Source organism: Canis lupus, chromosome 8 (assembly GCF_003254725.2).
Source record: "Canis lupus dingo isolate Sandy chromosome 8, ASM325472v2, whole genome shotgun sequence".
Classification (NCBI taxonomy): Eukaryota; Metazoa; Chordata; class Mammalia; order Carnivora; family Canidae; genus Canis; species Canis lupus.
This window is the reverse complement of record NC_064250.1, coordinates 1,973,773-1,998,287: the sequence shown is the minus strand read 5'-3', so window position 1 is coordinate 1,998,287 and position 24,515 is coordinate 1,973,773. Positions and strand designations below refer to the sequence as shown.

At 59.7% G+C, this 24,515-nt stretch overlaps 2 protein-coding genes across 9 annotated transcripts in view; one reads left to right on the top strand and one right to left on the bottom strand.

Annotated features, from left to right (window-relative positions):
• ITPK1 (inositol-tetrakisphosphate 1-kinase) overlaps positions 1-24,515 on the top strand; it is a 180,785-nt gene that overhangs the window by 150,667 nt on the left and 5,603 nt on the right. For 3 of the 6 annotated variants that reach the window (XM_035720053.2, XM_035720054.2, XM_035720056.2), the window contains 2 exons: positions 3,152-3,314; positions 7,534-9,637. In XM_035720053.2, the coding sequence (XP_035575946.1) occupies positions 3,152-3,314; positions 7,534-7,892 (522 nt within the window). In that variant the 3' untranslated portion in view covers positions 7,893-9,637. Of the gene's footprint in view, positions 1-3,151; positions 3,315-7,533; positions 9,638-24,515 lie in introns of those variants that run through there. The other 3 variants (XR_004818218.2, XR_004818215.2, XM_035720055.2) reach the window with 1 other exon arrangement.
• CHGA (chromogranin A) lies at positions 12,215-23,545 on the bottom strand. 3 transcript variants are annotated; one of them, XM_025467784.3, is made up of 8 exons: positions 23,436-23,545; positions 22,708-22,754; positions 20,274-20,373; positions 19,389-19,457; positions 17,262-17,357; positions 15,733-16,158; positions 14,579-15,069; positions 12,215-12,706 (listed from the first exon to the last, which is right to left on the bottom strand). In XM_025467784.3, exons 1-8 carry the CDS (start codon positions 23,479-23,481, stop codon positions 12,623-12,625), a joined length of 1,359 nt encoding a protein of 452 aa, XP_025323569.1. In that variant the 5' UTR covers positions 23,482-23,545; the 3' UTR covers positions 12,215-12,622. The 3 variants fall into 3 exon arrangements, with proteins under 3 accessions (XP_025323569.1, XP_025323571.1, XP_025323570.1); XM_025467786.3 differs by having other exon boundaries at positions 15,739-16,158; XM_025467785.3 differs by having other exon boundaries at positions 20,280-20,373.

Sequence of the window (24,515 nt, the reverse complement as noted above, 5' to 3'; positions counted from 1 at the left end):
GGGCTGAGCTCCAGCAGAGCAGGGTGCAGGGCCCAGAGACCCCATTCCTTGCTTGCTGTGGGCCTCCTTGCTGACAGCCATCACAGCCACACCATGTACCCCTAGGTCACTCCTGATAGAGGATGTTCTGAGTGTCCTCCCAGAGTGAAGGCCTCCCCACACTCCTCCCCAGTCATGAGGAATTGAAGACCCACTTTCAAGTCTGCTTTTTCCCCTGATTTAAAAAAGGGATAGGAGGCAACAAGACCTCCATATTCTTTTCTCTTTTCCTGTCCATCCGCAGCAGGCCCCTGCGCCTGCTCCTTACTCTCCTATGTGGGGGGCATGCACTTGCCTATTACCTCCTGCCCCCACCTCCAAGGCCACCTGTTCATTTCTTGTTTGTGTGGTTCCTCCAAGGAGCCAGCTGTGTGCTGAGGGTTTGACAGAGCACAGGTGTGGATGAGGACCTGGAGGGAGGACCAGTGTCCCTCAAGATGCTGATAGATGTTCCGCAGGAAAAAGCTCCATGGTCAGGGAAGCTTGGAGAACAACCAGATTTTAAACAGAACCTCTCAGTTGCCTGGCTGTGTGCACTCTAAGATATAAAAAGCTGTTTTGTGCAAGAAAAGCTTTGCTGGTCTTCTAACCTTCAGAGACTTCAGACTGACCTGGTTCTGTGGGGCTTCCTGAGAGGCTCTCAGACCATATTTGGCCAGTGACTCAAGTGGGGAGTAGCGAGGGGTGCATTCCACAGACGTCCTGGGAAGCCGTCCCTGCCGATCCCTGTGTGGCTCTCGTGGCTGTTAACTGACGCCAGAGGGTCCCAGGTAACTTCTGTAGATAGCCATTGCTCGGGCTGTTTCTTCATCTATGAAGTGGGAAAGCTTAGAGAGACTCCTGTCTCCCTGGAGGGTCCTCCATCATCTCCTCCCTCTCCTCAGCTTGTGACTGCCCTTCAGGAAGCCCCCAGGACTGATACTACATAAAAGGAGACAAGGGACATGCACTCAGCCATACCCTTTCTGTGCACACCCGCAGGCCAGCCTGACACAGTTCCACTTCAGACTCGCCCCCTGGCTCCCTCTCTCCCATCTGGAGGTCACTGAAGATGAACCCCACCCCGACACCTCACTTGCAGGCCCTCAAATGCCAGCATCAGACCTGAGTGCCACATGGTCACAGTGTGTCACTGAGCCTCCTTCCCCTTCCTGCCCCACAGGGTGGTTGTGGGATTTGGGGAGTTACTGGGTGTAGAGCATGCAGACAGTGCGGTGTGCAGGAAGCGCTTAGCCCCCTGTGCCCAGAGTGGGAGGGGTGACCACCTCTGTCACCTCCCCATTTCCCAGAGTACCATCCTAGCCTTGGCGTTGACAGCCCCTTGACATTATATTGTCCTCAGATGGCTGTTTAGTTTAGATCATCAAACAGCTTTGGAAGGATTTCTGAGATGCCCTAGCTGAACTGAGGAAGGGCTTTCAGGCGCAGTGTGTCAGGAGACTTGGTAACAGGACAGACGGAGCCCCCCCTCGCTGGCATGCCAGTGCCACAGCCTCTTGGCCCCAGATCCCATGGCGCATGTGTTTTCATTACCCCATTTATTGGAGCAAGAAAACAAGACCCAGTGTATGTTGTGTACATTGCAGCTCAGGTCCTGCAGGAGGGAGCAGGCTGTGCCAGGGCTGCCTGGTGCTCCCTGACTTGGGAAGGACCCCGGACCACAGGTCCAGGGCCGAGCTACTGCGTTGACTGACCTCTGACCAGCAAGAGGGGACCGCAGAGTGGAGCCGGGCTTGGGCAGGGGCTAAGTGACAAGAGCTCATTGCAGCCAGATTGGCACTGCCTCTTCAAAAGCGTTTCTGACAGTATGCCAGGCCATCAGGGTCGGGGCTTGGGGGCCCACACGGTTGTGCAGAACCTGCGAGTGTGGCTTTCACAGGGCCCACTGATGGGGCCCAGGGCGCGGCTCCTTGCTCTGTGCGTGACTGGAAGTTCTCATCGGCTCTTGCAGCTGTCTGTGCTGGGTTAAAGGCCTGGTACCCCAGGGCTCTGACCCCAGCCCTCCAGATTCAGCATTATGGTTCTTTTTCCCATAACGTACACTATAGTCAAGTGAACAATTCTACCAAGTTCCAAGACATTTTCATCAGCTCAGAAGAAAACTGTGTACCCATTAAGCAGTCAATCAGCCTTCCCTCTTCTTCCCAACCCCTGGCAAGCAGTAATCTGCCTTTCATGTCTGTGACTTGGCTCTCCTGGACCTCTCATGTTAACAGAAGTATACAGTAGGTGACCTGTCGTGTTGGCTCTTTGCACTTAGCTGACGTTTTCAGGGCTCACCCAGGCTGTGCCATGGTGTGGAAAACAAATTTGTATATTTGTATGGAGAGATCAACAATGTTGATGGACACGGGTGTTTCCACCCCTGGCTTTTGTGGATGGTGCTGCTATGAACAGGGGCATAGGAGTCCTTGTTCCCAGGCTTTGGGCGACAGACCCAGGAGTGGAATTACTGTTCATGTGGTAATTCTGTATGTAAGTTTTTGACAAAACCTTGCTTTTATTTCTAATGGGTTGACCACTCTTTGTCCTATTTGGCCTCTGAGCCTTACTGCCCCCAGGACTCAGGACTGGGGTCCTGAGTTTGTGGGGTACCTTCTGTAACCTCCTGGCAGACTTAGAGGCAACTCAGTGCCCTCCCTGCCCTACATGCACCTCCTCCCAGCCAGGCACATACTCTCCCACCACATCAGTGACCAGCAGAGGATAGAGGCCTCATTGGTCCCATTTTGCACATGAGCAAACCGAGGCCCAGTGAGGCCAAGTACTTCTCCCTAGGGCCACAGAGCTAGAAAGTCCTTGTTAGGATTCAAATCCATGTTCCCCGATCCCAAATCCTTCCCAAGGCTCCCCGTCCTCAGTGCCCCTTCCAGGGCCCAGGCTTGAGCCCGTGAAAATCTGTGCACCTGTCCCAGGCTGGCTGGGACGAGAGCAGATGAGCCGCATGGGCCAGTCCTTCTGGGTGTTGCAGGGACTGGAGAGGTAATGAGCACTTAGTACTTGCCCAGCTGTCGGTGGGGCTGAGGAGCAGCTGTGTGAGTGCTGCACTCTAGGTCTGTGTTGACCCCTCCTGGAGGGAAGACCTGACTTCCATGTGTGTGCACGCATGCAGCTGGACAAGATCGAGGGTGTGTTTGAGCGGCCAAGTGACGAGGTCATCCAGGAGCTATCCCGGGCGCTTCGGCAGGCGCTGGGTGTGTCACTCTTCGGGATTGACATCATCATCAACAATCAGACCGGGCAGCACGCAGTCATCGACATCAACGCCTTCCCAGGTAAGTGGTGGGGCCAGGAAGCACCTTCAGCCTATAGACCAGTAACCTTGGGCGATGGACGGGTGGACCAGCGCCCCCCAACCCCATATAGTCCCTCTAGGCCTCGGCCTCACCTGCAAAATGGGTTTATAGCATGTGGTGAGGTTGGCAAATGAGGTCAGTGCCTCCAGCCAGGAAGAACACGGGGTGCTTAGTGGGCCTGCACTAAACACATCTCACTCTCCTCACCTGACCCTGTGTTGTCAGCATGAGCCTTTGTTGGCCCACCAACCCTCGGCTCATCTGTTGGGTCCTTGTAGATTGAGAGAGTGGAGAGAACCCTGAGGAAGCACACCCTCCACGGTTTACCTGCCGGGAACGAGTCTCCTGGGGACGGAGAAATGACCCCAGGTCACGGTACAGGTTGGCAGCAGCACCATGCTCCTGGCCTGACCCTAAGCAGTGATTCTGGGGCCGGCCTTGGTGCTGGCTGGTTCCCTGTGGCTGCGACGCCCACTCCCTGCTGTCTGCCAGAGTCCAGAGGCAGGAAGCATGTGCCGGGTCCTCAGGGCTGCTGACACAGCCTGGCTCTGCCATGCTTCCCTTGTCTGGATCCAGCAAGGGGCTCAGGGGAGATAGGACCCACAGAACCCTTGGCAGGCCCAATCGCCTGCAGGGATGGTGGCCGTGCTGTCCCTGGTTGGTGGTCCTGGGATGGGCCCATGTTCCATGGGGGTACCCCAAGGCTGACTCTTTCACCCTTTCAGCTGGCTTTGGCTGTGTGGACCGCAGGCTGGGTGCTTGACATGTGACACTGTACTCAGTGTGCAGCCAGGCTCAGCCACCATCACAAGTCACAGCCAAGGAAACCAAGGCTGGTTGGACACCACTGGCTGGCTCTCTGTCATTCATTGGTTGACATGTGTTGAGGCCCTACTATGTGTCCCAGATGCTGCAGACACATTGTGTGTCCATGGCTGCCAGAGCCCTGCCCTCAAAGGACAGGGGTACCTGGGGCTCCTCCCTAAGGTGATGATATGGGAGCAGAGCCCGGCAGGAATGGAAGACCTACCCCCACCCAGGGTTCTGGGGGTGGAGGGCGGGACGAGGAGGCATGAGAGGAGCCAGCCATGTGGTGTGGTGACAGCATGGGGTTTCACTCTGAGCTAGGTAAGAGTGAGCCGGTAGGGACAGTGGCCTGTGTTTCTCCAGTCGCTGTGGGTACAGCCTAGATAGAGACCTGGGTGCTGCCAGAGGTGGGATTTTGATGAGTAAGTGACAGGACGAGAGACCAAAGGAATCGAGGGTGCGTCGGGGACCAATGGTGACATATCAGAGGCTCTAAACCAGGGAGGACACGGGTGATGACAGCAGAGTGGGAGCCGAGTCAGACTAATGGGAGGACAAGAAGGGGGCGATGCAGGGCTGTTGGGGTAGAAGCTCTAGGAAGATAGAGGTGGGACGTGGTGAGCGTTTGGAGCTCTGCAGTTGAGCTTTGGCTTTGTGCAGGTCCTGAGAGACCCCCTCCCAGCGCGGTTCTGGCTCCACATCCTATGTGCCCAGAGGAGCACACTGTGAGCCAGCATGGGCGGAGAGGTTCCCAGCCACAGAAGCTGAGACAAGGGCCACCCAGGTGGGGCCGGGAATGGAGGTTGGGTCACGGCAGCCGGAGCACCTTGGCCACACAGCCCAGCAGAAACTGTCCTAGGGAGCCCGATGCCAGGGGAATGCCCGGGAGCCCAGGGGAGGCCGTGTCCAGGAGAGCCTGGGTCTGGAGCACTCGGGGTGTATCTTGAGGGGTGCACGCCGGGGAAGGCCACTTCGGGGCCCTGGGTGGGCAGTGGCACCCCGTCCAGGAGGCTGCCGCTGGTCATGGGGAGGAGCAGGAGCAGTAGCTACTAGTGGCACACCAGGCCTGTGCTGAGAGCTCTGCTCTCGTGTTCACAGCATGGCATGCAGTGAGCTCTTATGGTGCCCTTACCTGTGGGCACGTGGAGGTGGGGGCCGGTTGACCTGCCCAAGACCTGTGGCCCACGCATGCTAGGAGTTAGGAGTGGAGCCCTGCCGCCTATTGCATGGCTTCCTGCCTCCCAGCTGAAGCTGTGGGTTCAAATCCTGGCTCTGCCCTCACAGCCTGTGATGGGACGAGCCACCTACGGGGATGTTGTCAGTGTCTGTTGTGCACAGCGGGAGCCGTGACTCCCACCTGCAGAGACGAGGAGAGGACGTTGGCCCGGGGCTTGGCCCCCAGCTGCTGCCCCGCAGGGCTAGTTGTCACCCAGTCGGCTCCCCAGGCCTCGGGAGCTGGCCTCGTGGCTGGTAGCCAGTTCAGGCAGACCTCAGGGGCCTCCCCCGTCATCTCCAGGTCAGCCTCAGGTCTCCAGACCACCCCTGGGAGCCCCAGAAGCACACACACACCCAGCCCTGGGCCGTGTCTGGGGGCCACAGAGTGCTGGCTAAGCAGCCAGCTTGTGTTCCTTGCTGTTGGCTTGACTCTTGTCCAGCTCTCTGCCCTCCATTTGCATCTCTCCCTTGGAAACCTAGCCGTGCACCCGCTGTCACCCCCCTGGAGGCCCCGGCCACCCCCTCTTCCCTGGCTTCCACGTGATACTCTGGGTGCAGACAGTACCAAAGGGCTGATTGAGGTCCCGGCTCTGCCATCTGGGAGCTCTTACCTCCTCTAAACCCTGGGTAATCCCTGGGCCCCAGCCCCTGGGGCGGTGAAGAGGCCACGAGTGGGGCCCTTGTGCATGCAGCCCGCAGGCTGACTCTCCCTGAGCCTGGGAATCCTCAACACAAACACGCATTCCCGCATCCATCCCCCTGCTGATGGGCTCAGTCCCTGACTCCGTGCCTCAGTCTCCTTATCTGCAGAATGGGAACAGCGTTGTGAAAAGTGAGCAAGGGCACACAGAAGCACGGGGCATGTCAGCTGGTTTACCCATTTTTATTTTTGTTGTGGGCACGTCTGTGTTCCCCTTGAAGCCTTGGGCACCTCAAAACGACAGCAGTTATTTGCTGGACAAGTCAGATGGTGGACAGGCAAGGCCGCCTCTGCCACCTGGCCCTGGGGGGGCTCTTCTGTGACAACGAGTGCGCCCTGCCCATTCCTGAGGCTTATTTTCAGCCAGCCTGTGTCGACAGCAGTGAGGGCCATCCTGGAGGGTCCTGCTCCCTCTGCCCTGCCCCACCTTGTGGTGGAGGTCACAGTCATGTGGGGAGTCAGCAGTGCCTGGAGCCCCTTCCAGGCAGGCGCACACTCTCTGCCCTGTTCCTGGAGGCCTTGGTTGGTTTGGGACGGTGCTGGGTGCCCATTCACTGATGTCTTTGAAATTTTTGGGGAGTAGGCAGAGTCCTGGCCCTGATGGCACAGCGCTCAGTGGTGGCCTGAGGAGCAGTTGGCTGACATTGCCTTCGTGTCTGTCTTGGGGGTTTAGCATGGGCTGTGGGGGAGCCCGAGCCCCACTGTGTTCAAGGCTCAGTTGTGGGCACGCAGGGGCCCCTTGGGGGCCTGGTCTTGGTCTGCTGGCTTTGATGCCCCGAGATGTGGCACAGCGGTCCCCCCGCAGGGACTTGGGGGTGAGAGGGATGCAGACTGTTCCCAGAGCAATAGCTGTCGATCCAGGGTCGCTGGGTCAAGTCTCCCCCCGAGATCTCGCGGTTTACGGAGGAGGAAGCTGAGGCCACGTGGAGAAGGAGCTGTTTGTGATAGAGCATGTGTGCAGTGGGTCTTTGGAGCTGCCCTGTCCCCTGTGCCCGTCCCCCTACCCCCCAAGCCTGGCCCCTTCCCCCCATCTCCTGAGCCCTGTCCCCCGTGCCTTGTCTCCCGTCCCCCATGCCTCATGCCCCATCGCCCGTGTCTGTCCCCCATCCCTCCACGCCTTTTCCCCCACGTGCATCACAGCATACTGGGGGGGGCGGGGGTGAATACATGAGACACGAAGCTGTGCCTGAGAGGGACAGGATGCAGGGCGTCTGCCCGTCCACTCCAGCGTAATAGCATTTCACGCCCTGGGCTCAGCCAAATTCCAGAACTAGCCTTGGGCCCCACTCCCACTCTGAGTCTAGGCTTGGTAGCTCCAATTTGTCCCCTTACCTACCACACCTTGGTCTCTCGGTCCTCAGCACACCCACCGTGACTCTAAGAGCCCCAAGGTGGGCCTGCTCTGTCTGCGGCCATGTTGACACCCCAACCTGGCTCAACGCCCCCCCCCACCCCATCTCTCTCCCCCACATACAGGCTATGAGGGCGTCAGCGAGTTCTTCACAGACCTCCTGAACCACGTGGCCACCGTCCTGCAGGGCCAGAGCACAGCCACAGCGGCCGCAGGGGATGTGGCCCCACTGAGGCACAGCAGGCTCCTGGCGGAGCAGGCAGGCAGCCTGGCAGGCGAGCGGACGTGCAGCGCCGGCCCTGGCTGCTGTGGCAGCATGATGGGCCCGGACCCACCCTGGACGTCGGAGGCCGATGCGGGCGGCATGGGCGCGGGCGGCACTGCCAAGCTCCCACACCAGAGACTTGGCTGCACCGCAGCCGTGTCCCCCAGCTTCCAGCAGCACTGCGTGGCCTCACTGGCCACTAAGGCCTCCTCCCAGTAGCCATGGAGCCCAGGACCAGAGGGCGGCGTGAGCCGCGGGGTGCACCTGCCGGGCAAGCAGCTCCCAGCAGCGATGCTCCTACTAAGAATTCCCAGCGATCTGATTCTTCTTGTTTTATGTTTGGTTTTTATTTTTAATTTTTAACCTGATTTGCTGATGTCATGATCGAAATAAGGGGTGGTGGAGGGGGAGATGGAAGGGCACCCCAGTGGTCCAGCCTCGGGGAAGATGGACATCCCACCTGGTACCTGCTGTGCAGATGTCTTCACTGGGTTGACACTTGTTGTGTCTTCAACACTAGGTCTGAGTGTGAGGTGGGTTGTGCGTATGCATGTGCGGCTGCTATGTGTGTACGAGTGCGTGTGCACATCCACGTCTGTGTGTCTCCATGGCTGCTGTGGACCCCGTGGGGGCCGCCCCTGCTTGGGTGCTTGGCGACCGACAGTGCACGAGGGGTTCCTCCTGTCTTCTCCAGCCCCCGGCACGCAGGCCCGGCCCCCTCTCTGTTGCCTCCTGCTGGCCACCTCCACAGCTGTGGGAGGAACAGGGCCTCACGCTGTGGCCAGGGGAGCTGCTGGGTGTTGCTCCCCAGAGCAGGAGCTAGATGAAGCAGGAGGTGCACCCACTCCTTCCTTGAGGGGGGTCCCACGTAGGGTCTGGGCTGTGGTCCACCTGTGGCCCACTAACGAAACGATGCTTCCCAGGGGAGGCCGAGGCCTTGAATTGGCTTCCCGTCTCCACATCCGGCACCCTAGGCCTCCAGGCCCTTCAGCATGGGTCCCATGCAGCCCTGCAAGGGGGGCGGGGGGCTCCCTCCCTGACCACACATGGCTCCTGGAACCCATGAGGGGCCCCAGGCTGATCCTGCCTGTGCCAAGGATTTGAGCTGTGACTGGACAGATCACCCCAGGTGTTGCTGGGCCTCAGCGTCCTCCTGTGTGATGAGCAGTTGAGACCAGAGACCTCTGACGGGCAGGCTGGATGCCCTGCGCCCCGCAGTGGGGCCTGCCTGCCTGAGAAGTCAACCCAGTGCACCCCCTGGCATCAAGGTGGCTGAGGCCTGCTTCCATGGCCAGGAGGGCTGCCTCTGCGCTTCACGTCTTCTGACACCTGCCCTGCGGGCCCTCCTGTACTCACCATAAGCCCCAAGCGCAAAGCCGGCCAAGTGTGAAGGGAGCTGCGGCCCCAGGAGTGAGGAAATATTCACCCCCTCCTCCATGCACGGCAGGTGCCACCAGCGCCTCGGGCACCTCCCACGGTGCCGGTGGGGCACCACCTGCCCCTCCGCAGAGAAGGTGGCCAGCGAGGACCTTCGCCAGCCCTGGGACAGGGTGAACCAAGGCAAAATGCAAAGGACCCGGTGAGCATGACCTTCAGATACCCTTTTACTTAGAGAAGGTGGGAGAGGCCTCCAGGCTGTCCTTTGTGGCCCAGTGAGGACGCTGCTGCGAGGCCTGGGTGTGCGGCAGTACCTTCAGGCTCAGCGGGGTGGGGGGTCGCCCACCCTCCGGCAGAGGAAGGGCCGGGTGGTGACCGCCATCAGGCAGGGCTGGGCCGGCTGAGGAACCCCGTGACCCGAGGACCCACTGACTAACCGCGTTTACACGACTTGAGTGTTGAACCCTGATTATAATGTCTGTATGGCGCCTTTCCTAGTCCAACCCTGAGCCCCGGGGAAGCGGGAGAGTGTGGCTGGCCTCTTGCACTGCTTTGTCTCCAAAATAAACTACTGAAATCAAACCGCATTTCACACGTGTTTACAAATGTTGCTAAAAATTTCCATTGTTCTGGACTGTTAATAAAACAGTTTTACTCTCTTAAATGAAACTCCAACCCTGATCTGCCTCAGAACAGGGGGCAGGCGGGGGGGGGGGGGGGCATGTGACCCCCAAGGCCTTTCCGTGCTCCTGTGTACCTGAGGTCCACCCCTCAGGTCACCCAAGCTCGGCTCCGGGGCCCACGCAGCAAGTAATTCCCCCACTGGCCCCGATGCGGGGGGCGAGCAGGGTGACCATGGTTTCCAGAAGTGGAATCGAGGGAGGGTTTCGCTTCCTAAAGACTGGGAGTGCCAGGTGGTGGGAGAGGGGAGGCCTGCCCCTGGAGCACACAGGCTGCTCCTGCCCCGGCTGTGAACCCGTCCAGCAAACACTGGCCATCTCTGGTTGAGGGGCCTCAGGAGCAGATGAGAAGGGAGCATGAGTCGCCGGTGGTGGTGCACCGGCCCCAGACCTTCCCTCGCGGGGTCCCTGGGGCTCACTGACAGCTGTGGGTCCCAGGACACTCCACAGACCTCCTGTCTCCTCAGGCTTTGCGGTGTCTGTGTCAGGGAAACGCACAGCCACTAGGATGCTCCTTCCTGAGGGTCGCTGGTGCTGCCTCTGGACCAGAGGCCCTGGAACCTTGTGGGGCCCCTGGCGGGGATGGGGGGGTCGGCTGTGCTGTGCACGCGTTGCGCCTGGAGCGGCCCTGCGGGAATCAGGACGTCAAGACTCTCATTCCCAAGCTTCCTTTGCCAGATGGTGGGCATGTAGGGGTCTTCAGGGGATTCAGTGCCCGGGGCTGCTGAGCACACAGCCGATGTCAAGGGCTCCAGGAACAAGTGCCGGCAGGGCGGGGGCAGGGGTCTTGCAAGGTCTCAGCGCTGGGCAGTGTGGTCTCAGGTCTGGATAAGGTCTTGCAAGGTCTCAGCGCTGGGCAGTATGGAGCAGGACCCTGGGATCAGGTCTGCTTATAGATGCTGCGATTCTGCGGACCGTGCACAGGCCCCTGACCCTGTCCTCCGGAGGGCCCCGGGGTTGTCCTGGCCTGGCGTCCTTCCCCAGGTAGTCGTCGGAGCTCTGCAGTGCATGGTGGGGTGGGCCGGGCCTGGAGCCGCTCTGAGGCCAGGGAGACTGCGTGTCCTTGTCCTGATCTGGGAGCCCACATCGGCTCAAGCCCCTGGGGTGTGCTCGTGCTTCTGCCCCTGGACATTCACTCACGTGGAGGGACCCCTGATGGCTCCGTGACCACGTGCTGGCTGGCCACGAGGCAGAGAGCTGGCCTGATGCCTGACAAAGCGGCTGGGCTTCTACCTCCCGGGTCAGCCTGGCTGCGCCCTAGCCCTCGCGTCTCCCTGCCGAGCCCGAGCCCAAGCCTGAGGAGCCCGAGCCTGAGCCCGAGCCTGCATCGACGTGGCTAAGGTTCCAGAGCAGCCGCGCTCCCATTGGTCTTGCCCTCCGCGAGAAAGGGCGTCCACCTCTGTGAGCTGGGGGTGATCCCCCGCCCGCCCCAGACACAAGCTGTTCCCAGGACTGTTAGTGAGGTTGGACCCGGCCGCCCTCTCCTGCTCCCGAGCGCCTGCCCCTCCCCAGGCCCCCAGGGGCCTTTCCCAGAAAGCATTGCCTTTCCCCTTCACTTGCAGGCTTATCCATGATGTGACCTGAGGGCCGGAGAGGCCGACCTCTCCCTCCAGAGCTGTTGGTGGGATCACACCCTGTCAACATCTGTTTTTTCTCAAAAAGCTCCTCGCATGGCGACTTCACCAAAAATGTGGCGTTTCTTGTGACACCTGAGCTTTGTGACAAATGCTAAGTCCTCCTCACCAGCGACAAGCAACATTTCCCAGAACCCTGAGCAGCTCTGTATCTGATCTGTGAACATACACACATACGATGTTTCTACGAATGGACATCCTGTATGTAGAGTCACGGCTTCTGTAAGAGCCAGGACACATCTGCCGGCCCTTTGGGTTTGGCTTCTCCACGTGATTATGACAGCGCAGGTGGCCATCTTTGGGGTGGGTTATTTCAGGGACAAGGGGACCTCTTGTTTTCTCTGTTAACTGGCCTCGGTAGCAGGTGTTTTGATATCTGACAGCCTGGTGGAACACGGTTGATGTGGTGTGTCATTTCTGTCACTGTTGGGGGTGGAGCACACCCTTGAAATGTGTGAAGACATAAACGTCTTATGGCACCAGCTCTTCGTGGGGGTGTCCCTCTGTGCCTCGGGGTGCTTAGCAGTCGCAGTGGGCACCCCCCGCCAGCCTCATCAGTGAGGCCCAAGGTGGCCAAGACCCTTCACGGATTCATGTCATCATCGTCATGGTTTTGTGGCCCTGGGCCCTTTGAATCCCTGTCACCATCTGATGAGGAAATAAGTATTCCATTTTTCAGATGAAGAGACTGACGTCCAGGGATGCAAAGTCGCGGACCCAGAGTCCCATGGCTAAAAAAGTAGCCCAGAAAGGATTTGCTCCAGGGAAGTAAACCTCCCCTTGTCCCTTTGCCTGAATCCGACCCATCTCACCCTCCCCCACTCTGAGTCAAGAGGGGGAAACGGTCACAGAAACCAGAAAGAGCCCAGAGCAGATTTATTTTTCCTTAGATAAATTTTGTAAAGAATAAATTACAGTCAGGAATTCTCAGCTTTCACCAAAAGGTTAGAAGTTATTGCAGTTGCACCCAATGGCTCTGATGGTGGGAAGGAAACTTCTAGAAATCTGCTTGTGTCTCGCGAGAAAAGACAACCGGTTAAAGTCGTGGAGGGGTCCGCCCTTGCAGAGGGGCGCACAGGGGCAGGAATTGGGAGCAGGAGGAAAGGGGTGAGGGGGCCAGGGTGGCCTGGGTTTTGGGCAGGCTGCAGCGGCCTCCCTACCAGCAGCCGCACCTGGCCAGGACCTGCGGGGGGAACAACAGAGCCAGGACCACCGGCTGCCTTGGGGCCCTGGGGGGGGGGGGGGGCTGGCCGGTGGGTCAGCCCCGCAGCAGCGCCTGCAGCTGCTGGGCCACCTTCTCCAGCTCTGCCTCGATGGTCATCAGGGTCTCCAGCTCCTGGTCCTAGGAGAGAACAAACGAACATCAGGTCAGGCCAGGACAGGCAGGCGGCGTGGAGGGCGCGGTCCTCTAGCCTGGCTGTGCCGTGGCCGCTGTGTGGTCTCAGATGGGTAGCTCGGCCTCTCTGCTCCATTCACACCGTGGGGACAGAGATGCTGCCCTGCTGGGGTTACTGGGGGTTACTGTGCAGAGAACTGGAGGGGACAGGGCCTGACTCCACCACCCCCAGTGGCCTCCTCCCTGGTGGCTCTGGGTGAACCCAGGGAACACAAAGCCTCCAGTGCTCCTCCTGGCCTGAGGGGCTGTGGGGATACAGGAGCTGCCCGGCCTCTACCTGCTGGGGGCTGGGCCTGGATCCTTAGCCCCAGTCACAGGGGCCCCAAGCTCTGGCTGCCAGGGTGGTGCCAGGCAGGGCAGCCCTTCGTGAGCCCTGCTCTGCGCTGCAGCCTCGGGGAGCTGCCAGGACCCCCAGAGCTGGGACCTGTGTCCACACACCTGGGACTTGGAGCCGCAGTTAGGGAAGGCCATGCCCCGCCCCCGGTGGTGACCTTGGATGCCAGACAGGACAGGGAGTAATCCACCGGGCCATGGTTAGGGGCCCTAGAGCTTTTGTCTTGGAGCAGCCCCTGAGGCGTGAGTTTTTGTGATGCTGGAGCATTTCTGAGGAGACCCTGGGGCTGGTGGGGAGGAGGCCCTGCCCTGCCCTCGTGGCTCTGGGGTCCCCATTGTTCTGCCTGTGGAGACAGGAAGCTGGCAGGCCCCTCACGGCACTCCGCTATCTCCAGCTTCTGTGTGTGTGTGGGGGGGGGGGGAGGGGTGCTCAGAGGTGCCCAGGCTTGTCTTGGACCAAAGCTAGGTGGGGGCAGTTTCCTGGGGATGCATCCTGGTTCCGGCTGCCAAGGAGGTACCACGAACCTGGTCACAGCCCAGAAAGATGGTTGGGACCTGAGGAAGGAGCCACGTCTGTGTCAGGATGGGCAGACGGCACTGGGGCCACAGAGAGGTCCCTGCCCTGCAGGGCAGCAAGGGCTGGACCACAGACCCCAAAGGCCGCCTCCAGCTGCAGGGCAGTGTCGCCAGCCCGCCGGGGACCCAGCTTCCGCCTCCTCACCTCTGCAGCTACGTCCCAGCACACCATCGAACTAACGGGGTAGCCCTGCCTGTAGCCAGGCTGTGAATGCTCCTATATTCCGACCACAACAATGAGGTGAGCAAGGAAGGTCACCTTGCTCCCATTTCTCAGATGGAGGAAACAGAGGCTCAGAGAAGGGGAATGACCTGCCCAAAGTCACACAGCTGGCAAGAGGCAGAACCCAGGTCTTCTGGGGCCTCCGTGCCTCCCTCACCCCCTCCCCACCAGGCCTGAGGTCCCGTGGCCGGCCCTGCCTCAGGAGAGGAGGCAGGGTCTGAACCTAGGGGGAAAAGTGTGCCTCCCAGGAGGGGTGTTGCTGGATCAGAGTGCAGGGGCTTCCCTGGCCTCCCCGTCCTCTAGGGCCCCCGGGCCTGGCCCTACCCACTCTCGGGGCCAGTCGGGCCTCCCCAGGCCGGCCCCTGCCTGGCGCTTTCCGTTGGGAGCTCCCTCTGCGCAGCTGCACTCACTCCAGCCCCTCCCGCTGCGGGACAGAGACCTACCTGCCCGGAACATGTCCCCAAGCCGCCTGCAGCCTGTGAGCCAGACTTCACTCACCCCCCTACCCCCCTGCCCTCCCGGCCCTGCCCCGCTCCCCAGAGCCCCCCACCCCGCCCCATCTGTGTGCCTCTTCGGGCTCAGACCCCCGAGGACTGGCCATGTCCCCTCCGCGGGGCAGGACCGCACATCTGGCTGGCCCGCATTCTGGAGGCCTGGCCTGGGGCTGGAGCCCGCCCCGTACCAACCTCTGGCCTGCGGTTGGCGCTGCCCTCCTCCTCCTTCTTCTCCTCCACATAGCCGCGCACCTGGAGGGGCAGACTCGCCTCCACGCTGTCCTCCCGGGAGGTCGGCCTCCAGCCTCGACGCAGCGGCAGCCCAGGCCCCCTGAAGTCGTAGGCCCGGGCGCGGAAGGAGAGCTTCATGGAATGGTCGGGGTCGTCGTCCTCGTCCTCCCCCTGCAGCTCCTTCTTGGCCGTCAGCTCCTTGGCCAGCTGGTCCATCCTCCATCCCTTGGCACCCTCCCAGTCCTTGGAGAGCTGCTCCTCCTTCTGTTCCTGCTCCAGCTCCCTGTTCTTCCCGCCCCGGAAGAGGCCTCGAGGGGCCTCTGCCATCTCCTCCTCTTCCTCCTCCTCCTCCTCCTGCCGGGAGTGCTCCCGCTCTCCCTCTCCCTCAGGGGGCCGAGCCTCCTTAGCCCCTGTCTTCCCGGCTTCGTCCACAGCCTGAGCCTCGGGCCAACCTGGAGCAGGTGGTGCACAAGAGCAGGAGAATGAAGGCGGGAGCACCACGCTGGCCCCTGCCGCTCCCCAGGGCCTGTGGCCATTGCTGGGACCGCAGACCACAGCCAGGTCCAGCCCAGCCTCCCCGTGATGATCCTACTTGGAGGCAAAGGCTGCCTTGATACCGCACTTTGCAAGAGCCTCTCGAAGCTCAGAGGCAGGTTGGCCAGAGCCTGCGTGTTCTATGGGCCCCTCCTCCCAGAAGTCCCCGATCACGGGGCCCCAGCTGGGGAGCCAGGAAGGTCCCTGACAAGGCCCTCTGAGGAGCCAGCAGCTCCCCTAGACCCTGGGTGAAGCTGACACCGTCCCCCAGCCCAGCCCGTTTTCACCTGTCCCTCTGTTCCCACTCACCCTCTCGTCTCCTGGGTTGGAGGGGAGGGGCCGTGTAGAATAGTGAGTGAGAGATGCAGGGTTTGGAGTCACACAAACCTGGGCTGGAATCTCTGCTTTTACTACAAATCAGCTGTGTGAGCTTGGGCAGATTACTTAACCCCTCCGAGCCCGTTTTCCAGGTGGAAAAGAGCTAATACCGACCTCCCAGGATTGCAGTGGAGGTGGAATGAGAGTGTGGGTGAGCCCCCCCTCCCCCACGCACTTGTTAAGGCCTCAGGCATCATACATACTCTCACCCCTGTGGGTCTCCTGGTGGCCGAGGCTTGGGTGGGGGTTAAGTGCCTCCGTGGGGTTTTCTTCCTCAGTCGCAGCCTTCTCTCCAGTCTCTTCCTCTTCCTCCTCCTCCTCTCGCTTTGCCTGCTGCCCTTGCTCTGCACCCGGGCCCTTCTCTGTGTCCACCAGGCCCTGAGAGAGGCCCTCGCTGTCTTCCTCGGCCTGTGAGTCTGGGTGTTTCTGGCCGGGAAGGCTGGCTAGGGAGTGAGTGTTGGCAGCCTCCTGCTGCCCTGGGGCCTGGCTGTCCCCCTCGACCTGGGGCCCTCGTCCAGGCTCCTGGGAGGCTTGGGGCCTGGCTCCGTCTGTGTCTCCATCATTCTCTGTCTCTTTAGAGTCCTCTCTTTTCTCCACAGCATCCTTGGGGGATGCCTCTCCCGTCACCTCTGCAGAAACAACAGGCCCTGAGGACCAGGCTGCACTTGGGGTCTCCCCCGATTTCAGAACTCAGTCATTGAATCTCTGGGCTTCCAGTGAGTCCCACCTGAGACACTCATGACAATTAGTGTTACCTGCTCCATGTCTGGGTCTGACCCCAGCACAATGGGTATGTGTTTCTTTCTTTGTAATTCTACTTCTTAAAGCAGGAAGTGATTTAAAAAAAATAAAGACCTTGAAAATGATCCCAGAACTAAAAATTAGGACATCAGCTAAATTGCTATGTGATCTTGAGCAAGTGCCTTAACCTCTCTGTGTAAGAGACACCATTGCTGCAGCTTTGTTCTCCCCTCCACATGAGCTTCTCTGCCTTGAGTGTCCTTTGGAAGTGCTCCATCCCTAATTGTATGGGTTCGTTAAAAGGCATTTTCTGGTGGCTGCCTTGAAGGTACCTTTTAACCAGGAAAAGTAAACCCAGCAGTGTAACCAAGTACATTCTACCACTTGACTCTGGGCCCCCAGGTCCAAGTGTCCCCATCCTATCTACAGAAACGCTGCCCGACCCGTGGACAGGCACGGTGACCTGTCCATGCTCACTGTCTGTAAGCGGCAGGGCCTCCAAGTGCCACATGCAGGTGACGCATAGCTGCCTCCCCAAATGAAAGCCCTCAGAGACCCCTGATCCTTGGAACTGGCCTGTCCCCCCACCTTCCACATGCAAAGGGCAGGCCCAGCGGAGGTGGTTTGTGGCTGTTGCCAAGTGGGAGGACGAGTCCTGGGGCATCCCCCGTGACCTAAGCCATGATCTCTTTGACCTTAGAAGCTCTCTGGCTTCAAGAAAGATGATCCAGGTTCAGTGTTTGAGTCTGGGATCCTCGTACAACAGGACTGATGCTGAGGCACCACTAGATCCCGGGGGACAGGTGCATCTGTAGTGATGCTGCTTAAAGCACGCTGGGCCTCAGTTTCTCCATTTGTGCAGGATAGATTAAAATGAGAGCTAGCTGCCTGACAGGCCCTAACGGAGGGGCTCCTTAACCCCTCCCAATCCTTATAAGTACTGCTCCTACATCCTCTCTCCCCCACTTCTGGCTAGACTGGCAGCACTGACCTTTCCGCTCGGCCTGGTCATTCTGCTTGTCAGGAGCCTCTGCGAGTCCATCCTCAGAACTGCTGTGTTTCTTCTGATGTGCCCTCTCCTTGGCACCTGGTATGAGAGAAGGAGGGGAAAAAAAGAAAAGAAGAACAAAGTCCAACTTGGCTAAGCCCAGCCCTGGCATATTTGCGAGTGACGGCGTCCCTTTCCTTCTGTAAACCGGGCACGTGGTGCTCCAGGCCTGCCCGGTGGGATGAGTCAGCGCCAAGTCCGGGGGCAGGGGTGCTAGCTCCCCGCCCCCTCCCAGCCAGGGCCCGTCGCAGCCACAGCCCCTCTCCACGCACACATTTCTCCTACCTGGGAAACGAGGACAAGCCTCGCCTGCTGCCTCCAACAGCAACAAAGATGGAGCTGAGGGTCCGGGGAGCAGAGCGTGAGGGCCCCTCAGTACTGACTGGTAGGACCCCTCCTACCAGGTCCCTCCAGGACCCTGTCAGGCCTGGTCCTTGGGCAGCAGCTGCCTGAGCTTCTGCCAGGATCTGCAGGCGGCCCTCTCCTTGCCTGGGCCCCGGGCTCCTGCCTCTGTCCCCACCCGTGCCCGCTTCCTGATGACGGCCCCCCGGCCAGGCCACCTCTGCAGATGCTGCTGCAGTTTTCACCAGGCTGGGAATCCCTGGGGCGGGTGGAGGCGCCGGCACATCGGCTGTGGGCCTCGGGTCACGCCTCCCGGTGGCTCGTTCCTCACCATGTGATGTTGGGTGGCGAGCTAGCCGAGGTGCGGGTGCCCACGAGACAGTCTGAGTGCAGAAGAGGGAGTGGACGGGAGGACGCGCGGGCAGGCAGACAGGCGGACACGTAGCCTCATCCCGTACTCTTACTAGAGAGCAGTGATGCGCATGCGCATCGAGAAGGTTCGTGTTGGACACGCACATCCATGTGTGCAGACACACCAGGACACGTACCCCTGGAACAGTCTCCGTTGACTTGATTTAATTATTTAAATGTAATAAGTCAGTCATTCAATATTTAAGTTTTAAATTATCATATTGCAATAAAATATTTAATGTTTAGCTAAAAAAAACCCACCAGGGTCAATGAAGATGAAATGGATGAGACAGGCGGTGGTAGCCAGGCCCCAGCCAGCACCGCGCCAGGCACTCACTTTAGGCTCCCGGTGGCCGCGTGACCGGGCGCCTGCCGTCCATTCGCACTCGTGGTGGGTCTTCCCGTGGGCCCTAGACTGCGGCCTTCCCAGGGCCAGAGCAGCCTGCGCGCCTCCCACCTCACCGCACCCACAGAAGCCCAGCCCCGAAAGTGAGCCCTCACTTCGGTGGACGTAGATGCAGATCTCTGGCAGAGGGCCAGTGCCTGGGGAGAGGCACAGCGCCAGCGGCCGCTTCCCACAGGACATCACCTTGGAAAGATGCAAGGCCAGGACCCATCTTTTTTCAATGTACCAGGGACATCTCTGTGACTCACATGAACCACATGTGAAGGAATCTGGGAAGCGATCTGGGCATGGGCATCCACGGGATGACATCAGCCTAACTCTCCATCCCAGCATCCTATCTGGGTTCTGCTTGCATAGCCTCAGTGACAAGGAGCTCACTACCCCCACAAAGTCACTCCATTCCCAAGAGTATCACTGGATGTTTCTGAATCTCGGAGAGAAAGACATACTCGACTCTAAAACATGCTGAGAGTCTGGTCTGTGTTTTGGGGGCAACCAAGACCTTGCTTTCCCCATCTACTCCTTGAATAGAAGCTCACAAGTGGTAATGGGCCCCTCCTTTTTCCTGGAGACCAATTTGCTTTTCAGTTAACAGACACTGCAACGTAGTCTTAAAAGTACCCCCACCGAGATGACTGATACCCAGAGACAGCAGGGTATCAGGAGAGCTACATCTTGGCATGTCCTTAACTTACTGTGTGACCTTGGACAAGTCACTCAACCTCTCTGGGCTTTTATCTCTTTAACTGTATCAATGACAAATTGGGACAGGGAAGAGCCCACCTTCCTCCTCTATGTTGGCAGGGAAATAACTGAGTCAGAGAGAAACAGGACCTTGCTCAAACTTCCATCCTGGCTTTCTATCAATTACTGGAATTTATCCAGATTCCTATGCAGAGACTGGAAAATACCTTGGAGAGCAAGGTCTTGGAGCTCTTTCAGCAAATTCTGATGTCGCAGGATTGAGAGGATCCGTTCATCTGCAAGGAGGGAGAGTCGTTATGAGTGGTTTCCAGAGAACAGCCGAGAAAGAGATTACCATCAATTTTCAGCTGAGCACAAGTTTATTTTGGAAACCGAAAACCTGGGGAGCAGCCGCGAGATTGCATCTTGAGAGAACACAGTGGAACTGGCTGCCCTCCCAACGTCACTGCTTCTTACGGCCTCAAGAGGTCAGGCACCAGCCAGCCCAGCGCCCAGGCCTCCGCGGGAGAGGCCAGGCCCTCAGGTGCGGCCGGGGTTGTCTCTACACCGTGTTCTACCCTTTCTTGACTTTCCTATCCGTTGGTTTCTGACTCTTCCCGGATGGTCCGCCCCCAGTGCTAATGGTGGACCCTCCAACAGCTGGACAAGACTCAACTGCCTAGTTGGAAACACTCCGTCCTTGTCACGCCCACAACACTCCTTTCCTCATCACAAACCTACAGACTATCTGCCGGGCACCAGCTGTTCTTGGCTCTGGAGAGATCATAACACAACATCTCTGTCCACAGGGTAGACCAGGTGGCCTGCTGCTCCGGCCCTGGTTTCATTCCACCCAGAATTCTAGTTAATTGTGTTCCTATCTGTTCTATCTGCTGGTCTGCAAGCTCCAGGAGCTGTGACACCCCCCACCCCCTCCTCTCCCTGTACCACTTCAACACTAGCACAAGCCCAACCAGGGCAGGCACTTGATCCGTGACTGTTGAATTAAATCATTGAATTCTGCCAAAAGCCACAGACCTGTATCCTCACCTCCCAGCCCCAGGGGCAGTGCGCCGCCACCCCCACCCCCACCCCGCCGCCCCCAGCCTTGCCTGTACCTCCTCGGAGTGTCTCAAAACACTCCTGGCTGACGGGCATGGGACTGGGCTTGGAGAGTGTGTCAGAGATGACCTCAACGATGCACTTCATCACCTAGGAAGAGAGTGGGGGCACGCTGGGGCTGGTTTGTGTTTGGGGCTCAGCTCCAGGACAAATTCCTAATGAGAACATAGGACCATTTGCTTTTGTCTTCAGGAGTCCCTGGATGCCTGTCTCAGGCGCACAGCTCTGCATTCCCAGCCAGACAATAAGAGCAATAATAGAAACCCCTTAGATGGTGTTTGCCATGTGCCAGGCACTCTAATGATATAGCCAGCAGGTACCCCTCAAAGGTGAGACATGGTGGGAGCTGAGTACTGGGTACCCAGTACCACATGTCTCTCTAACGATGGGGAAGCTGCTCCTGGGCATTAAGGTATGTCTTTTAGAAGTACATTAGTCTTGCAGGTGCCTCAAAGGTCAACTACCTCCAGGAAGTACTTCTGGACAGCCCAGAGAGCAAAGACCTTCCCTAGCTCTACCCTGTCTGGAAACAGGACTTGGGTCACTCTCTCCCAAAATCCATGGTGTTGTTACACGCAGAGAGTGACAGCCTCATGGTCTGGATTTATATTTACCCTGGGGATAAATCCTGTGGCTGGATGTGGGCTCACATCAGCTACACCTGGGTGCCTGCCCCAGGCCAACAGCAGCCATATCTCTGAACGTTTTGTCCAGTGCCCAGCAAGGTGCAGTGGGTAATTAGGCAGCTGATACATGGATATTTGAAGGTAGTGGCAGCTGCCATGCTGTATCCACAATGGGTGATCTTGAACATATGACTTGACCTCTCTGAGCCTCAACTTTCTCATTTGTAAAATGAGAGCAAGAAGACTTTCCCAATTCCCCTCCCAGGGTGATCAGACACAGATGGGAAAACACTCTATAAAGTGTGAAGTGCCACACACACCAAGGGAGGGATTCACAACTCTCCACCTGCTTTGGCTGCCTAGAGCAGGGCAGAGAAGCAGGAGGTGTCAGACATGCATTAGGCAATGCTGGTGGGGAGTGAGGGGGTGGCAGGCTGTGTTTATGTCATGCCAAAGCAACCCATCCAAAAATTGAGGATGGCAAACTGGCAAACAGGCGCTGCAGTAGTCACAGCATCATAGGATGGAATATTTAGGTCTTCACTAGCTGTTATGGTGCCCCAGACCCCAGGCTGCTGGGTCCAGTATGGTGACCATGAAGGATCTGGTAGGAAGGGCCCTGCAGCCTGTACCCTGCCTCCCCCTGTAGCTGTCGACCTTACACTGGGAATATCAGATAATCAGCAGTCCATGAGGACAGACTTTGGGAGAGAGAAATTGGGTATGGGTCCAAAGAATAATAAGGAGCTCAGAGGGGAAGCTCTGGGTGCCAATTTACCGAGGACCTGCTATTTGCCAGGTGCCTTACATCTATGATTCCTACACTCACAATTTCCCTCAAGGGAAATACTATAGATGGATAAAGGGGCAGCTCAGAAAAATTAAGGAATTTTACCAAAACCACACAGTGGTAGAGGCCCACATATAGGCCTGTCTGCAAGGAAAACACATGAAATATAACTGAGCAAATAGAGGTTGAAATTGCTTTGATGTTTTGGGTTTAACCATAGCCCCTCTGGAATGGAAGAAAACAGGCCCTGAAAAGGTAGAAATGTATCTGAGTTGCAAGTGAGGGTCTGTAAGCACCAGAGACTGGAAAAAGAACCCCAGCCCAGACATGAATGAATTCCAAGTACACACCCAACAGAGATCGTCTCACTGGCTACAGGTTCCCACTAGTATCTCCTAAGGCCCTTTCCTGGCTGACGTCTACCATCAGCCCCAATGGCCAGGCCCCTGGGTGCAGAAGCCGTGCTCAAGAGTGGGTGCTCAAGAGTGGTTTTTTTCGTGGCCTTTGGGACAGCTGGGGCCTGAGGGCCTATGCAGCCCGGGGGGGGGGGGGGGGGGGCTGGGGCGGGGGGAGGGATTGCTGGCAGAGCCTGAGGAGGAGGAGAAGCTCAAAGAGGGAAGCCAGAGCCAGAGAAGTCAAGACCATTCTTGCAGGTCTGCGGACAACCATAACCACAGAGAAGTGCCCCCCAGCAGCTCATGCAGGGCCTGCAGATTTGGAGCATTCACAGCAACAAGCCTGGCATCTTGGCCCAGTAGCTAAGAGCCAGGCCCCATCGGCAGCACACCCAGCTCAGAAGAAGCTGGGGAAGTCCCCACAGCGGGATGGCAGGGAAATCTAGCAATCTTTGATATCTTCTTTTACAAGCTGTCCCCAGGCTCAGCAGCCGCAGTGCTGGCTCTTGGCTTTATGCCAGACTCACTCCTGCAGCTGACCAAAACCTGGCTGTGAGGTGTTCATGGGGGCCTCCCACCCACTACCCTGGGGCATTCCCGTACCCCTTCTTACCTCAGTGTCCCCTTTATTCACCGGGCTGCTCACAGGAAGGGCAATGGCTGGGAAGAGAAAGAGAGAGCTGGGGTCATGCCTCTGCTCCAAGAGGAGAGCCCAATCCTTCCTGACTGGGTTCACAGGGGGCCCATTCACCCCCGTGCTCTCCTTCAAAACTCCCCCCCGCCCCCACTGAGATGCTGGGGTTGGTTTTGTTTCCCTTCCCTGGCTGCTGCCCCCGTGGGGATGGTCCCCAGGGGCTGCACTGAGCTCCCTGACGCTTCCCTTTGGGAAAGCTCCTGCTCTGGGTTTGTGGGAGGTGGGGGATAGCTGAAGGCCAGTGCTATGAAAACAAGGCCAGTGGCTGAGTGGGACTGGGGTGGGGAAGGAGGCGGGGAGAGGAAGAGGGACCCCGGAGGGGGAGGATTGTGAGCGACGACAAGGAGAGGGAGAAGCCCAGAGCAAAAGACGGGAGGGCGGGAGCCTGCGGCGGTCCCATCTCGCCCATGACCTTGGGCAGCACGGCGCGGGCCAGGACTGGCCCCCGGGCACTCGAGACGCCGAGCCCAGACACGGGAGGGGGCGCCAGGGGTCCGACCCCCGGGTCACACATCGGGCGGCTGGGGCCGGGGCTCCGCGGGGTCCGGGGGCGGGGCGCTGTCCGCGGTGCTGAACGCTCGCCGCGCGGGAGGCGGGGGACGGGGCCGAGCCTGGGCCTGGGGCCGGCGGGGCCCGCGCTCGCTCACCTTGCCCGGCGCACAGCAGAAGGGCCAGGACGGCGGCGGAGCGCATGGCGAGCCCGAGGCCCGGGCGGCGGGCGGCGGGCGGCGGGCGGCGGGCGGCGGGCGGTCCGGGGGCGGCACCGGCGGGCACCCTGGCGAGGGTTGGCGGCGCGCGCGGCCTGGGAGCGGGTGGCAGCGGCGCTGGCGCGAACTGCGCGGCGGAGGGCTCGGCTTCCCCGTCTGCCAGCGCCCGCGGCCCACCCACCTCTCTCCGCGGGCCCGGCCTGCACGAGCTTATATACCCCGGCCCCGGAAGTGACGTCATCGCGCCGCCCCCGCCCCCGCCCGCACCCCTGGGGGTCCGGCCGCGGCTCGCTCCGCCTTCAGGCTCGCTCCTCGTGCTCCTGGGCGCCGCCGCCCGCCGCTGTCGCCCTGCACCTTCGACGGTCCCGCCGGCTGCTGTGTCCGCGGGCGGCTCGTTCCCAGGGCCCCCAGCGCCCGAGGCCCCCGCCGGCTCTACGCGCCGCTTTATGCTTCTGAGACGCCCTCCGCGGGGCGAGGACGGGGACGGGGACGGGGGCGGGGGCGGGGAGGGGACGGGGACGGGGGCGGGGACGGGGAGGGGACGCGGACGGGGACGCGGACGGGGGCGAGGACGGGGAGGGGACGCGGACGGGGACGGGGAGGGGACGGGGACGCGGACGGGGACGCGGACGGGGACGCGCCCCCACCCCCACGCCCACCCCCACCCCCCATCTCGGAGCCCGAGGCCTTCCCGCCGCCTGGCGCTCCTCACGTACCTAGAGGGCCCAGGAGAGGCCTCCCGACCCCCTGCTTGGAGAAGGTCTCTCTTCTCCCAAAACTGCCAACCCAGTTTTGGGCCTTAACAACTTTTTTTTAAAAAAGATTTTATGTATCCATTCATGCGAGACGCAGAGAGAGGCAGAGACCCAGGCGGAGGGAGACGCGGGCTCCGTGCCGGGACCGAGGCGGGACTGGACCCCGGGACCCCGGGACCCCGGGACCCCGGGACCGCGCCCTGGGCCGAAGGCGGACGCTCAGCGCTGAGCCACCGGGGCCCCCGTCGCAGTCTGTAACGGGGTC

Bases quoted from the DNA above. Each gene is read 5' to 3' on its own strand.
- CHGA (XM_025467784.3), bottom strand. From the start codon at position 23,481: ATGCGCTCCGCCGCCGTCCTGGCCCTTCTGCTGTGCGCCGGGCAAG. The intron at 19,458-20,273 runs GCAAGGCTGGGG...CCCTCCTTGCAG, and splicing joins GACACTCCGAGGAGGTACAG to ATGAACGGATCCTCTCAATC. The intron at 12,707-14,578 runs GTTGGTACGGGG...GTTCTCTCCTAG, and splicing joins GCGCCAACCGCAGGCCAGAG to GACCAGGAGCTGGAGACCCT.